This window comes from Amblyomma maculatum, chromosome 1, assembly GCF_055883805.1.
Source record: "Amblyomma maculatum isolate TAMU_Amacu chromosome 1, ASM5588380v1, whole genome shotgun sequence".
In the NCBI taxonomy this organism is placed as follows: Eukaryota; Metazoa; Arthropoda; class Arachnida; order Ixodida; family Ixodidae; genus Amblyomma; species Amblyomma maculatum.
Window position 1 is genome coordinate 187,841,457 of NC_139344.1, and position 17,010 is coordinate 187,858,466.

Consider the following 17,010-nt stretch of genomic DNA (forward strand, 5'->3'; position numbering starts at 1 on the left):
GTACACCCACAGTAAAAGTTTTATGGAGGGCAGTACTTTTCATTTCATTGCAGTTGTTCCTTGCATTCAGGAGTAAATGTATACACCCTAACCCCACCACGGCAGCTCAGTGGTTAGGGCACCCGACTGCTGATCCCAAGGACATGGATTCCGTGGCAGCTGCTTTTCAATGGGGGTGGAAAGCAAGGCTTCCATGTATTGTATGATGTCAATGCATGTTAAAGAATCTTAGGTGGTCAAAATCATCTGGAATTCTCCATGACAGCATCCTTCATAGCCCGACTCACTTTGGGAATTAAACCCTATAAGCCAAAAAAAAAACAAAAAACAACCTATATGCACCTTAATACTGAGTGTGAAAATTATACAGCACACCTTGAACGCAAGGTAAATGAATGTTTTGAACTGAGTTGCCTTCCATAAACTTTTAACAAAAAGTCAAAGCATATGATGTTAAAAGGTTACCGAGGACAACATGAGGCTGTCCTGTACCAATATATTACTACCACATTCTAATCGCAAAACAAACTCTCTCAATGAAAGAGCTTAGTTATAACCTGGAAAGCACCCCCAAGAGAAATGCAGGTGTCATCACTGTCCTGTTTCACAAACAAGCCCTGTTGTGTCAACAGTTTTGCTTCAGGCCTCAAGGCCAGGCTACTCTGCCATTCAGTTGAAATCTGTGATCAATGAGTTCTTATCAGTGTCAGCAGTTAACACTGAGGGGCTGGAATGTTTCTAATACAAATTCAAATGCGTCTTTTACTGCTATACAGACGCCCAAAAACACCACAGAATTGATTATACTACAAACAGAAACTGGACGGAGTCATCCTCTGTCCCTTCAAGTGGCATAATGTACAACTTGAGAACTCGGAATAGGCCACTAGTCCAGTACACTGAAAAATTTTGTCTCCATTCTACATAATGGGAGGAATTTATATGTTTTTTTTTTTCTTCCTAGCTCTGCCGTGTGAAATCACTTTTGCTAGCAAATGCAAACTGATCAGTGACACCTGCTACAAAACTGTTGAATTTACAAGCCCATAACCTATAGTTACTCAGTATGCTGTGCCAAATGATAAAGCAAACCTCAATACAATAGTGATACTGACCTGAGAAGGAAGCCTTTCCATGCAACGTGCTTAGCTGGTGCCATGTGCATAGCTGTGCATTACTTGCAGTAGCTACAACAGTTGGTATGTCTCTAGTATCTGATTCACGAACACAAACTCTTTTGTCCTTTCACCCAAGAAAAGAAAAATTGCAAGGAATGCCAAATACTGGGTCCACGCATGCTTCATGACTTGCCACATGCCAGGACGATACCTTTCGAGCAAGGTCAAGGTCAAACACTCCGCATATAGCAGTCTAAGGTCAAGCCCACATATAACAAACGAGTGGCCACATAGATTGAATTTGTCATATGCAAAGTTCATAATAAGAGGACTTGCCCTATTACAGCAAAAAATATAAATCCAAACATTTTTTTAAGGAAGTCTATTGTGCACTTTTTTTTTTTTTCCAAGAAAGACCCTATTCAACCACTTTCTAAGCTCTCCAGCCCAGTTGTATTCCTGGCTGGCAACCTTGCTGCAGACAAGCTGCCTTAGGAGGGCAACAATATCTATAGCAACTGAGGCATTCATAGAAACTGGTGGTAGCTTGGCAACCTTGTCTTCGATCCTCGACAAAGTTTTAAGGAGCTGAGCATACAGTATACGTCAGCCTTTTGTAAAGCTCTCAAGCAGCGCATTAGACTACCAAATAAAGTGACACCTCACCACAACTCCTATGTTTTTGAAGTAACCTGTGCGGCCGCATAACCCATCAAACCAGGCAGGAACTAGGACCTTGGCTGAAAACCATCGCCTACAGTCCAATTTCAGTTTTCACTAATTGATGCAAGCTGTTCAAGTGCCCTAGACAAGGGTGACACAGACTCTCTGCTACCTGCATGTGGAAGCAGTACACAAGGCGGAGATTTGACTGGGCAAGCAACACTTGTGTGACCAGGTAATCAGAAATGCTTGTCTCGAAAGACTGGAATTTAAACTTCTCAAATCACATTCACTGGTCAATCACAGGCCACGTGAAGCAGTTTCACTGTCAACACTGCCCCTTTCTTGCACGTGTAATTCCGTCTCCTCAACGGTTGGATCCTGCAACTTCTTTCTCCTCACTGGTTGCCTCTCAGAGGGTTAAATGACGATGGTTACCGAAAGTTGTCTCTGAACGCAACCTAAAGGTAACATACACTCACTGAAGGCAGGAAATGATTACGGTGAAGGTGATTAGTGTTACCATTGTCATGCCATCACCTCGTGGATCTGTTAAGGGCTGGTTTTGCTGGTATTAAGAAATAAAAACAGTACATATTGTAACCTAAAGGAGAACACTCCCCAGGAATGATCTTGGTAGCTTTGTAATGTGGCGGTAAAAAAACAATAAAAAAAAAATGAAAGAAAAAAGTTCACATTACAGGATTCGAACAGATGTTTTACGCGCTTAGTGCTGAGGTAAATAGTATCAATCCATAGCGCCACTGAAGCAACAACTATGAGAAGCTGTAAACAAGCTATTATTCATTTTTACAATATTTCCGCTGTCGCCAGGTGACGCTGCTCAGAGGACCCTACCGGTGAGGGAACGGAATCACGCTTCTTGCACTCGCCACGCATATGCTTCCACTTTGGATGCTTTGCCCAGCTGCCACACAACCACACACCGATTGACGTTATTAGCCTATCGGGGTGCACTTGGCTGGCGGTTAACCACAGCTCTCACTGCTTTTCTTAGAAGGGGGTTAAAGGACGTCAACACTTCCTTTGGTGGGGTGGGTATTATGGGAGTTGTGACAGGCTCTTCGGTCTCCGCGCTGGCAGAAAGTTCCCATTTCTTTACTACAGAGGTGACTTTACAATGCTTTTGCATTCACTTAAATCAAGTAGTGGGGCACGATTTTTAGTTTTATTTTAGACGCACAGCCATTGACTTAGTACATATTTAACGGTAGCTCTATCACCATTCGTAATAAGGAAGCATTCATTATATATCTGCAGCCCTTACAAGTGAGCTGGACTGTAAAATGCTCGGAAAGAGTTTACTTTTCATAGAAATTATTTCTTACTTTTCTGGCTCAATAGGGAACCCAAGCCCAAGTTTCGTTGTGCGACGTCAGAACAGCATTTCTCGTGTGGTGGCGAAAAGTGAGACGTTGGGACGTCGCCGCAGCAGACGCTCCGCAAGTTTTCTCTGCATGTGCAGTGAATGAGTTGAGCAGTTTTTTCGCAATACAGAAGCGCTTCCGTCAAAGCAAAATGGAGGCACAAGGCAGTGTTGTGTCATGGGCAGCCACATGTGAAACTATACAGATTCCTTTGTCAGCTTCGCTGCAAGACCTGCTTCCCAACCAAAGGGTCTCGTTAAGAGACTTCTCACATTTTTTATGGAAACGAAAAGAGCCAAACTCCCACTTTTGCATAAACTTGCAAATGTAGCCAATTGACTCAGGTGGCCTGGAGAGGTATCGAAACAGTACAATGGTTTAATACCACGCCCAGAAAATGAAGGGGATGGAGGATTCTCCTGCGTTTCATATTGCTGAATTATTTTTTGTGCTCTCCCTGCTTTGTGAGCGCTCTGAAGCCAACCAAATCTAGAGGTATCCAGCATGCGACATCCGCAACTTGCATATGCCTTAAGGGAAACATGCGTTTTTATTTTTATGACTTTGAACAGGAACGAAGCCTTATCGTTACAGATTTCTGCGAATCGGCCAATAATGAAAATAACTCGAACCCACTCGCACAGAACACCCCATTCACATAGAAATGTTTCACGAGTGCAAACCTAATATCACCATAAATGAAGCGCAATCATTTCATAAGAACTGAAATAAATGAGGCGAACAGTACCCCTGCCTTTACTGAGCTTGGATTTCTCCAGCCTCCTGAGCCAGCGAGCCAGTTATGTCCCTTGCAGCACACAAAGCACACATGTCCCATATATTACAATGCTTTTCAGTCTACTAGCATTTGTGCCAATGAAGAAATGCCTCTTTCGGTCTTTCGACTGCAAGGTTTGCTTTTGTAATGTCGTAATATATAAAAAAAAAAGATGTATACATACTGCATGCTACTGTCCAAGACGATGGTCAACAAGTGTGCTGCTTCATTTCACAGTTCTAATAATGCTTTAGCATATTTTAAATATAACTACACAGTGGACTTAACCTGAGATGCACTTTCTACACGATTTTGTCGCTCACTTGGGAAATACATTTCACGGTCAATAGTCACTAATCGCTGTCAGTCGTCTGCTCTACAGTGATGATGTAAGAATTTTCTCGCCTATAATTAGGTTGTGTCATGGAAATCAGCGGCAGTCTGGCTAGTCCTCAAGGCAGAATGCAAGCGGTACATCGTGATGTACCTGCATGAGCGCACACGTGTGAAAGAAGGTGTGCGGCACATGTGGAGAAGACAGCAAGCAAAGCGTTCAACGTCACAGTTTGTGCTTTTCTGTCACAGATGGCGCTGTACATTGAGAGCTGCAGCACCACTCAGCGGTGCTTTGGGAGCCTATACTTCGATCGCCGCTCATGCACTGCCTGGATTTACAGCATCTAACAGCATCTACAACAACAAACATCTCACGTGATAATCGTGCCAAAGCTGCATGAGTTGTTTGTTGTTGCTTTTCTTTATATTGTCTTGGGACTGGTGGCTATATTAGCCCAAGTCAATAAACAGTGCTGTCAGTCAGTGCCTACATTTGCGTCCATCTTTCTCGTCTCTGTCACTACTGCACTGTGTTCTATATCATGAGCAAACAAGCCAGCCACTATGTATTAAACATTTTGCAACATGGGATTACTTTTATAAACTCCAATTCTAAATTTCAGAACTTGGGTATAACTCTGGTCAAATATCATATAAGATGTCTCGAAGTTGTAAAAAATTAACGCGGATGCAAGGTTTCTGCATCTACTTGAGCAAAAGCAGCTGGCAGAAATAAATAGGCCTAATATACGCTCGGCAGAACACGAAATATTCATGACAATGACCATGTAAAGGATACCACAAAATTTCAACTGGGTATTTGATCCTCAGGTTGGCAAGAAAATGTGTAGCACCTGTAGCTGTCTTCCATGTGCTCTGAACATTGGACAGCTGTGTTGTCACTGCACAATGAAAGAGTATGCATTGTGACGAATCCAAACACGCACCTGCAAGTACTGACCATTTCGTTTTGAATACTCATCTAGAATGTGGTCCAGGTTGAATGCAGACACAGCAGAACTAGCTCCTTCAATAATAGAATGCTGCAAACAAAGAATACTCTTCAATGCCCGAAACATTTAACACATGACTATCTGAACCAATATTGACTGCTCAAACCAAACTGGAAGGGAAAATTGGGTCCAATAAGTGCTGCTGATAAGCGTAAATCCGGAATACAATATAATTTTAATTTGGCATTACTTTGCCAAGTCAAGAAAAAGTGAGAACCTAGCACTATTTAAACATGTAAAGCATTGAAAACCCTGCTCTATTTGATTCATGTTTTGAATCATTTTTTAGCTTGTAACGATGTAGTTGACTTGATGGTACTGAGCTTTTCCGTCCCCCCCCTCCCCCCCCCCCCCCACTGAGTTTTCCAAAAAAATATAGCTGAGCTTCACTCTTGCAGCAAGCAAAAGCACCTACTGCAGTTGCTCATTTACCGCTGCTTCTGTAGTATCCCTGAAACAAGGAGCCATAACACAAAAGCAACAAGCAGACACAACGCAGTACAAAGCTGATTGCAAATCTACAAGTTACTGAGTATTGCAGACCTAAAACAGTTTTTAAATGCAAGTGCAGCACATTCATCTGAAAATATTTATCTGCATTGCATGGCACTGAGGAGGCAGAATTCTCTTTTTTACAGTTGCTATGTCCCTGTGAAGTTGCACAACAAGCCGTATTGCTAACTGTACATTTGAATGCCTTCATACAAGCCACATGACTACAATTTGGAGTATGAATGCCTTGTAGCCTGATGGCTTATTAGATGCTTTGTGGCCCTTTTTGTGGTATATAGATCACAGCACGGAGGGTAAACTGAACTCCACCATTTCGAGAGCACTGTAGCGCCTCTATCAACGCCAAAATGATGCGACGACTCTGGACTGCCAAACGAGCCGGTCATGGATATACTTCGCACTCGCGCTTTTACGTTTCTTTCAAGTCTTCGTTACTGGGTGCTTGTAAAATTAACTAAAGTTCATTTCAGCCTTACAGTAAGACAGTCTTTCACACCTCGCGATGGCAGGGGCATGCAAAGCGTCCAGAAGTGGAGAGGATAGTTCAGGTAAGGGCATGGTATCTTTCTATGCAAAACTACTGCTGCAGTGACTTTTCCAATTTTATATGCATGCCCAATAATATACCATGCACTAGCAAAACCCTTGCCGTACATAAAATATAATACGTTCACGTGATGTCCGCAAAAATCAGTAACAGCCTGCACCTCATAAGCAGACGCAATGTCGCAAGTGCGAGTAAACACATCGCATTTTCTCTCATCTCCTGATGTCTCCAATCTTTTTTCAGCAAGGCCGAAGAAGGACTTATTAGATCAGCTGAGTTGGAGCTACAAGGAAGTGTCGTTTTTTTAGCAATAACAGTTGCCGGCGTTGCATTTCGACTCTGTTATGATAAGAAACATCAAACCGTGACGTGGAATTTCATGACTGGTTGGTGTTGCTGATCAGGAAAGAATCGGAATGCCTCGCTGTCAATGGTTGTTTAAAATATGACATTTTCTCGCTGCTCCAGCTCAGCCAATCTAATGCTGCCTACTTCTTTTGCCCTGCTGAAATAAAAATGAAGACATCAGGGGACTGAGCACAAATGTGACGTGTTTATTCACTCTTGCTACTTTGCGTCTGTAAGGTACAGGCTGTGATAGATATTTGCAGACACCACGTGAAGGTACAATGTACATATTACATATTGCAAGGGTTTTGCTAGTAGATGGAATTTTAATGATCATGCACACTAAATTGGGAAAGTCACGGCCGTAATATTTTTGCATAGAAAGGTACCGTGGTCATACCCGAACCCCCCGCTCCACTTGTGGATGTTGTCCTTGCCCCTACCATCGCAAAATGTGCAAAACACTCTTGCTGTGAAGTTGGAATTAACTTCGGACGATTTTACAAGCACCCCAGTAGCGAAAACTTCAAATAAACGTAAAAGTGCAAGCACGACGTATAACCAGGCCGCGGAAAGTCAGGGCCACTTCCGTCCCGTCTAATTCTCCCAAGCGGGGGCGAAAGGAGGAAAGAAAAAGCTGGGAGAAGGACTTCTCCCTCGCGCCTAAACTTTCCCCTCGCACTGACGGCGCCGCCGACTGCGCTGCGTGGCTTGCTCCGTCCTCGCGTGAACCGCTGTAGCCGTTACGACTCCGCTCGTTTTGAATTAGAACAGTCGTCTGCGTCGGTCGTCGGCGTAGCCTAGCGCTGTGAATTCTCTGCGTGTTGGCTTATCGGCCAAAGTCGCGATTTTTCGTCGCGGTTCTTTTACTCTGTGCATCTCATTCCTGCTGGCTCTTCGCCCCTTCGTGAGACGAGAGACTTGTCTGCGTGCACCTCCAGTTCCGTGGACCCATCTCGTCTGCTGATTGTGCTGGCCATTACAGTCGGCGATACCCGCTGTGTTTCGTGTTGTTGAACTTGTTACCTTCATGTACTGTGGAGAGACGTGCGTTTCGAAGAAGACGGTTCTTCCAGGAAGGGTAGTGTAAATTTTTAATCATGCATTTTGGTTATGTATAGCACAGTGACATGTGATTACTTGCATCAAATACCAAACTAGGTAACTAGAACGCAGGTATTTGCTCATGTTTCTACACTGCTTTGATGGTATGGAATGCGTAGGATGAATATGTGCATCATTTATTTAATTTCATATCAACTGTACACATGCTGACAGAAGCAGTGCCGGCAAACTGGGTTATTTTGTAGTGATAAAGCAAGCATGCAAGATTACAATGTTAGCGCAGAACACATAACACTACTGTAAACTGTTAGCTATGTAAAGTGCGTGTGTGTGAGGGATACCTTGTCGCATCTTTTCATTTTCTGTTTCACGTGCACTTAATAAAAATGGGAAACGATATCTGCTGTTCTCTGTGCTATTTCTATACTGCGGTCGGGTACGCTTGCTCGCGAGCGCCTGCGCCCTCGAGAGCGCTATGCTTGTGGTTTTTCTTTCCATCACACTGTTCCTGCCGCGAGCCGGTCGCGCCACGGCAGAACGATGATGCGGTAGAAAATCCACGGGCAGAGCGTTTTCCCGGGCACGGGCGCACGCGAGCGCGCGACCCGCGCTGCTTGAAGCAACCTACCGACACCCCCTTCAGCGCACCGTTTTTTTGGACCAGTCCGCTATACGGCCTCCCCCGTCAAGTCCATTTTTTACGCGCCCCCTCCCGCTGTAATCCTCTAATGGGGAGTTTGGCGCTAGCATCTGTAATTCGTGGCCGCTGGGAGGTATAGGGAGTTTCACACCCCTGGTATAACCGGCCATGGCCACCTCGTTTGGTAGTGCGGAGCCGTTGTTTCGCTGCAGTGCCTATAGATGGCGCTCTCTGTGCTCTGGTCTATAACATGTGAAGGTTAACATTCTAAAGTGACATGGGCCAGGAGGGACAGGAAGCTCTGAATTAATTTCGACCACTTTGTGTTCTCTAACATGCATCAACATTGCACAGTACACAGGCACCTTATTTTTACCTCCGTGAAATGAAGCAGCCATGACCCGGATCAAATTCACATCCTTGGGCTCGGCAATTGAACGCTCCAACTACTGTGCCACCATGACAGACCTTAAGGTTATGGGACTACGCTTCCACACTTAGCATTCATCACCATCAGAGAAAATATTTCCACAATCAGAGCAAAGATGTTTCTATTCTTTAATTACTTTTATCACGAAAATTGCAAGAAGCCCAGCCTAGATCATACACACAGTCCTGTGTACAAGGATTTCATTTACGTGATGATTTCATTCATCTGGGGTTGTTGTCACTTTCGAAATGAAGGAGTGTTATCAGCAGAATGAGTTTATGTGAAGCAAAACATACCTCAAAGCGATGGTCATGAGACCCCCCGCCGAAACAGCTCCTTTTGGTGCAATCTCAATTCTCCCACCAAAGAAAGTCCTGAGCCAGGAATGCTGGACGTGTGGTCAATGAATGCCAACCCTTCATATGAAACCTTGTTGTAGGTCTGAAAGCCATACAGAATGTAGTGAAAGGACTGCATGTTTAACCCTTTCACTGCCGGGTTTTTTTCTCATCGCTGCACTCCCCCTGCTGGTTTTTTTTTTTTCATGCTAGTTTCGTGAAAATTTAATGTTAGTAACGCACTGTGATGCTCTGCGGAACATGTAAACACTTTTATTCAAAATAACCTTATAGATATTACACTGAATACAAAAAATAACAACTAATTAACAAAACAATTATTTCCTAATTAGGATGTCAAGGTGCTTAGAAAACTTTTAACTTTTTTGATGTGGTACTCTTCAAAACAAGGCACCACACAGGCACCGCTATCATCGGAGTCCGAATTCATAAGCAATTCCTGAATTTCTTCGTCTGTCAAACCGCGGACGCACGCGGAACGCTGCCTCGCCATGGCTGCTCTGTCGAGGCCAAGACCAAGAGACGCATCTAAACTAATGCGCCACATCTGTTGCTTAAAATTTATACATGTTTTATGAATTTATGTGTCTTCTCCATAGATGGCGGGACATGCTTGCATCGTTTTTTTTTACAAGAGTATAATCGAGAGCGGCAGGGAGCGAGTTAAAAAGTCAAAACAAGTATACTCGGGAGAAGCAGGGAGTGTGCATGTGTGGACACACAAGTTATCTCGGGAGTGGCAGTGAAAGGGTTAAATCTGACAACCTTTTGGGGTGGAGAGAGAAAGGGGATATAGAAATTTAGCTTTACATCTATTATTTATGGCCAGATTATATTGCAAGACTGCAGTTCACCTTTTTGCTGACTGTGCTGATAACTTCTTGTCAGCACAGTTAAAAGGTGTCTGGCTAGGTTTTGACCACAGTAAATAAGTGCAGTTTTTAGTTTGAACGATAACAATCATATTGAAAAAGAGAGCAATGCGAGTTGCGAAAGACAGTAAAAACAAAACCCAAAGACTGCCTGTACTCCTTGTAGATACGGCTACTTGCCTCATCCACATCATCTGCTAGCCTGAAAACGTTCACAGCTGCTGCCTAAGAGACTTCAGCGCTAATTTTGAATGGTTAATTGTTCAGATAGATGGGTAATATAGTTTTACTGCATTGTTCACGGTCCAATATAAACAGGTAGCAATTTGGCTTCACTTGGTAGTCTATTTTCCTTTCCATATAAAGCCTGTACATTGTCGTTAACTTTGCAGCCATGGTGTAGAGGCAGAACATCCACCTCACGTGCAAAAGGACTATGGTTCAAATCATGGTGTCACACAATTCTCCACCGGATTAAGAAAAAAAAAATCCTAATATAGATGGAATTGCACAAACCAGGTTTGGGGTGCTACCTGATCCCGGTGACAACCACTGGAAATGCACTCTCACCAAAACAGGATTTGGCCACCCTAGTGTAGTAATTGACCACCACCTCCTATATGCATATATTATACCCCGAACAGCAGTCTCCAGTGGCTGCAAAGCAACTGACAACAGCGGTGGTCAGACCTGTGATGCGGCAGAGGGTGCTAAGAATCCCCAGCTCTGGACAGGCCACCACTAGAAATTGAACATCTCAATGTTTAACACTAGACCCTCACCTAGTGAGGCCAGTCTAGCAGTACTGTTCAAGGAACTAGCAAGCATTAAATGGGAAATCATAGGACTTAGGTTAGGACAAATGAAGCATACACTGTACTAAAGGGCAGGCACATACTATACTATCGTGGGTTAGCAAAGAGACGAGAATTAGATGTAAGATTCCTGGTCAATGAGCATATAGCTGGAAACGCAGAGGAGTTCAATAGCAATAATGAGAAGGTGGCACATATCATAATTAAGCTTTAAATTGGTTTACAGGAAAGGAAGGGTGCAGTATCTGTGACGCTTCTCAGTAGCCACCTGAACCACTCTGTAAGGAAATGGATACCGCCTCAATCAACAGGCCTCCATGCAGACAACTCCTGACAACTTTCCTGCCATGTTCCAAACACTTCTGACAACTCCCAAGCCGAAATGGAGACACAGCAATAGCTTCTGAACCGAACAAATTCGTATACACTCTTGCGTAAAAAACGGTATAAATGGAAGGTTATAAGGCCGATGTGCCTACATCTAGTCACGAAGACCATGCAGCCTAGAGCTTCTGCGAAGATGTAGGATCAACGATGGGTAAATTAAAAACACAGTATACTTTACTGATAGGCAACTTCAATGCCAAGGTAGGCAAGAAACAGGCTGGAGACCAGGAAGTGGGAGAATACAGCATTAGTTTGCAGAACACAATAATTTACGATTTATGAATACCTTCTTCAACAAATGGAAGGACTGTAAGTGGGCATAGAAAAGCCAAAAGGGGAGATTAAGAATGAAATAGCTTTCATAATGTGTTCTATCAGAGGCATTGTAAAGGATGTGCAGGTCATCAGAAAGGTGCGATGCAGAAACCACAGGATGGTAAGATAACAAATTAGCAGTAAGAGGTAAAGAAGAGGAGTTCCGGATCTTGCTGCAGAATAGATATTCAGGTTCATGGAACATGATAAGCCCTATACCTCCCGTGTATTTTTGGACATACTGTGGTGCATTTTTTTCAGCAACTAGTACAGATATCGGCCTGATATTTGTATCATAACCCAGGCATAGGCAGGCAAAGCAGAATGATAGACATAAATATTACTATGCAGAAGATTAAAGTAATGTTCAACAGCGTCGCAAAGATACAGCAATTTTCAATAGGCAGCGAGGCGATGGAAGTGGTGAGGGGATATGTCTACTTAGGACAGGTAGTACCCGCAGATCTAGACCATGAACGAGAAATGGCAAGGATAATCAGACAGACTGGGATGGAGCGTATGTGCAAGTATTTGCAGATCATGACTAGGAGCTTAGCAGTATCCCTCAAGAGGCCTTCTGCAGTGTGTTGACAAAGACCCTGGCTTTTTGAACCACATATTTATGGAAGACCAAATTTGGATATTTGAATAAGACTCATAAACAAAGTGGCGAAGTTTCAAATTGCACGCTGCGGCATCACCTCGTCCAAAAAAATGCTTGAATGAGCAAATCCAAGGTGAAACTCATGCTCATCATTTTCTTTGATACAGAGGGAGCGGTGGTCCACTGTGAATTTGTATCTAAAGGACAAACCGTGAATGGTGCTTTTTACCTAGAAATGCTAAGACTGAAAAGAATGGTATACTGGGTGAGGCTAGCCATTGCCAGACATGGACAGTGGAAACTGCATCATGACAATGCAAACAGCCACATTTGCACTAAGATCAGAGACTACATCATGATAAATGGCATTGCGACGATTTCTAAACCCCTATACAGTCCCAACCTGACACCAGCGGACTATTTTCTATTCCCAAAAGTGAATTCCTCCATCAGAGGACCTCACATGGAACCCTAAGTGCCGTCAAAGAAGCTTTCACGAGAACCTTTAAGGACCTTCCAGAATCCGCCTACCGGTGGAGTCTTCGAGTCATGGAGAAACCACTGGCAAAAGTGTATCGACGCTCAAAAGATGTACATTGAAGACCTGTAAGGCACTGTACCAATACCTCTAGCACATCTACTTCTTCAAAAAATTTCCCGATACTTTTTATACAAACCCTGTACCTTCACCGAATGTAGCATTTTCATTGGCCTCCGCAGAGTGATATGGCTGAGCCTTGCAAAAGCAAAGAGTAGGGCATATTCAAATTGCCATGGACTTAATTTACGAATAAGCTGTCTATGACAAACTATTTATTCACGACACAAAAAAAAAAAAAACAGAGAATGTGAGAATAAATTTTCCACACACTCTTAATGCACCTTTAAGGCTATGATGCAACAGCGTCAATGGCTCCTGCTCGCAGCTCCCCTTCTAGTTCCTAACTTGTGTTTGTGCATTCTGCCACCCACGTAATTACGAACGTCTTAATTTATGCCTCTACTATTTCGCACATACTAATTCGCATACAGTTATAAGCTACCTCATTATGTGAAAGACCACCCAACATGGATTACAGCTCCGCTTTCACCAAGCTGTACGAATGTGCCTACATGGCCTAGGGGCATCATGTCTGGCTCACGATCCAACGGTGCCAGAGGACTCAATTCCCAGTTTGCCCTTCACTCTCAAAGGTGCTGCCCATGTTGGCAGCTCCCACCAATCAGGCCATGTCATTTGGTCTTGTGACATCACACAACCCGCCTACCAATCAATGCCTGGCTATGGCACCTGCCAGAGGCATGCTCATGATTTTTCGCTCATAACGCCGAAGACGATTTTTTTTTTTTTTTCTAAAAACAATGCATTAACAAAAATGATAAATTTCAATATCAGCAAGCCTAAACTTTCCTTAAGCTCATAAAATTGGTCTAGGTTTATGGGGCTTAACATCCCAAAGCAACTCACGACATGAGGGACATCATTGTTGAAGGCTCTGGATAACTTCGAATACCTGGAGTTCCTTAATGTGCACTCACATCGCACAGTACATGAACTAATAAGAAATAAAAAGCAAATTCAGAAAAACGCAAACAAAAATGTCCCTTTGTTTAACTGTATTGGCTGCCAATTCCTTTTATTTTTCAGGATAATCCTGTTCTGCTTTTCATGCACTGCACTGCACAGTGAACCAAAGAGCTTACTAAAAAATATAAAAGACCAAGAATACAAAAATAGTTTGACCAAGACAAGAAGGACATGACTGTTTTAGCAAAACACTGCAAACAGCAGCACATGAAAGCACTGAAACATATTCCGATACAGGATCACAGCAAGTTATATTTTCTTTTAGCAACACATATCTCGTCCAATACGCTGCTCCTAAAGATGAAAAGAGAAGCACTTATTTGAATGGAGGCTGGCCAAATGAGAACCAGTTTAGCAGAAAGCACACACTCCTATGACCCTGCACAGCTAAGGCGAGCCCACCATAAAATTACAAGGACTAAAGTGCACCGAACAGAGGCCCTCTATTATGTTGACTGTCACTATTACGCTCTGGGAAGCATTTCTTTTTTGTGTCTCTTACCTCTTACCTCTCAGACTGTTGTCTATGGATTTTTGGTAATGGCTCTGTTTCAATTTTGTTGCTAAGTGGTTGTGCGTTCATCAACAACCATAAAGTTTGTGACCTGGTTTCAATTTTGTTGTCAGGTGGTTGTGCGTTTATCAACAACCGTAAAGTCTGTGACCTGGTCACAGTTTTTTTGGTGACCACAGGTGTTGCACCATTCAAGAATACCGAAATTCTGGCCCAATTAGACCATCATTTTTCGATACATGGAGCCTGTGGGAATTTTCCCAACTGGTAACACTAAAGAGCTCAGTGAAAAGGAGCAGGACTACTTTACATGCACCAAATTTATATTTCTACACAATGGCGCATCTCTCAACACAAAAGTTGTTGAGCTTTTTAAATCTGAATTCAAGAGGGCCTTTTAATCTGCTGGACATACTAACTCAGCAATTTCTGTGCAATAATGGTTCCAGTTGCTGTCACTTGCTCATTTATTGTGACAAACTGCAATATACCTTTCATGCACATCAAAAAAAAAAAAAGAAAACTCCTGCTTTCTTTTGGTAAAAAAAAATAGGGCAGCATAAGCACATCACCTGAAGGTGAATTCATTGTGGAAAGTGCTCCAAAAAACAACTCATATAGCACAGTATATATGCAACTATTGAAATTTCTTTCCAACTCACCTCGATTTTACAATCAAACAGAAGTAGTATTTTCATATTAAGCACACCAAAACTTCTTGGTAGTGGCATCTTGATGCTGAGCATGAGCTCATCCATTTTCCCATCGGAATCAAAGTCATCTTCTAAGTCCTAATATAAAAACAATGAAGTGAAATTGTGCAACAGTGAACAGATAAAATCTACTGCACTCTACAATTAAATGCTTCATGGGTTCCTAACACAATTTATTTCAAGTGGGCTCTAGATGTGAAGTCAATACAGTTGATGAAACCATGCTATACAGACTGCAAATCTGCAAATTCACTGACACAAAATAAAAGTACATTATCAAGTTAAAGAATAATGTGTTAGAAATAGGTCATGCACAACGAGGTCAACCTGCAAAGGAGCAAGAAGCAGCTGAATCCAAACAGGCTTGACAGCTACAAATGACTGAGGCGGAATAGCTAATGAACTTCCCTTTATTAACATCATGCCCTATATATAAAAACAAAAGAGTGCTTACCTCTATTGAAGGTACACGCAACCCATTAACGTGCGAGTTTAACGTGGTGTAAGAACTCCAATAAACAAGTCCCTCGCTACCTTCCAATACAAATATTAGTTGACGCTTAAACCGCACACTTGGTTGTTCTCTGTATTGGTCTATTTTCTTCCAGAACCCTGAAATAGAAATAATGCGTTATCATTCCTCAAAAAAAAAAAAAAAAAAAAAAAGAACATTCCAACAGAAGAAAACGAAAGAAAAAGCTAAGAAGCTCATTGCAAGACAATTCTCGAAAAGAAGAGTTGGTAATAATTAATATTTTGGGTAGAAAGATATAAAACTAAATTTACTATGGCATGGCTGCGACCTAGCAAAACGACAAAAGGTATCCTTTATGACGATGTAAATGAGATACACAAAAATAAATTCCAAAATATTGGCCGAGAACGGTAGTTTACTGGAATATTTAGCTTGGTGCATATCAGCGCCGCACTTGAATACGATTACTAGGAATACGTACCCAAGTCCTTGTACGCAAAGATAAACGGAATTATAATGGTCGCAACGGTTAGTGCCACTACAAAGACGGTCGCCTTCGAGCACAAGCTGGCTCTGTAATTTCGGTAAACGGGCGCAGAAAAAACTGTGCACACCGCCATTTGTAAACAATTGTACATATTGACGATACCGGTGTGGCTGACTTCACTTTTGAATTCAATAGCATAATTCATCAATGTTTTAGACACTAAGCTTTTAAAACTCTTTAAAACCAAAAGCGTATCTAATTAGTTATGATGGAAGGCACTTTCTTCCCGCATATGCACGGAGTCTTAAGTGGCGTAAATGACGTCAGATGCAGCGCGGGCATTTCAAACTAGCAGCTTATATATGTTGAACAACTGCGCTCTAGATAGAGGCCTATCTTGCTCTCCTCACAAATCTGAACTGTTCTCAATGTGCAGAAAAGCACAACTAACCCGATAATCCCACCTACCGCATCTACACAAACCAGTGGAGGTATACGCGGGAGGTAGCAAGGTACCGAGAGTCAGCACCATTAGGATCCTGGGGTATTTCCTACAGCAGAATAGGAAAAACACCACCACCCTTAAAAAGCTTCAGACGTATGTCGACCAGGTAACGGGGATATTCAGGCGAATCTCTCTCAAGAACACTGCCTAATAAGACTGCTTCGTGCCTTCATAATCAACAGGATAGCTTATGCCACCCCCTTTCTCAACCTCAATCCTGGTGAAGTAGAGAAGTTAGCGAAAATGACCAGAACGTCATTCAAAAGGGCTTTAGGCATCCCCCTTACTTGTCGACAGAGAAGCTTCATGCTATGGGAATGCATAATACCTGGGAAGAGATTGCTAAAGCGGTCAGGGAGGCCCAGAGCTGGCGGCTCAACTCCACTGTAGGGGGCCGAAAAATACTACAAGAACTACAGCTTCAGTCAGGTGAGCCACCCTATTTCGCTGAACTCCTGGAGCTTGAGATGTGGAAACTATTCAAAATTGCACCGATCCCTAAGAATATGCACCCGATTCATGACAAGGAAGGAAGAC

At 42.8% G+C, this 17,010-nt stretch overlaps 1 protein-coding gene across 1 annotated transcript; it reads right to left on the reverse strand.

The window, feature by feature from the left end:
- Positions 1–974: 974 nt before the first annotated feature.
- LOC146205160 (transmembrane protein 231) lies at positions 975–16,101 on the reverse strand. The gene is given in 8 exon segments (XM_084589843.1): positions 975–1,329; positions 5,083–5,185; positions 5,245–5,326; positions 9,136–9,159; positions 9,161–9,280; positions 14,956–15,084; positions 15,461–15,618; positions 15,963–16,101. Coding segments are annotated over 8 exon segments (897 nt in total). The 3' UTR covers positions 975–1,187.
- Between the last annotated feature and the right edge of the window lie 909 nt (positions 16,102–17,010).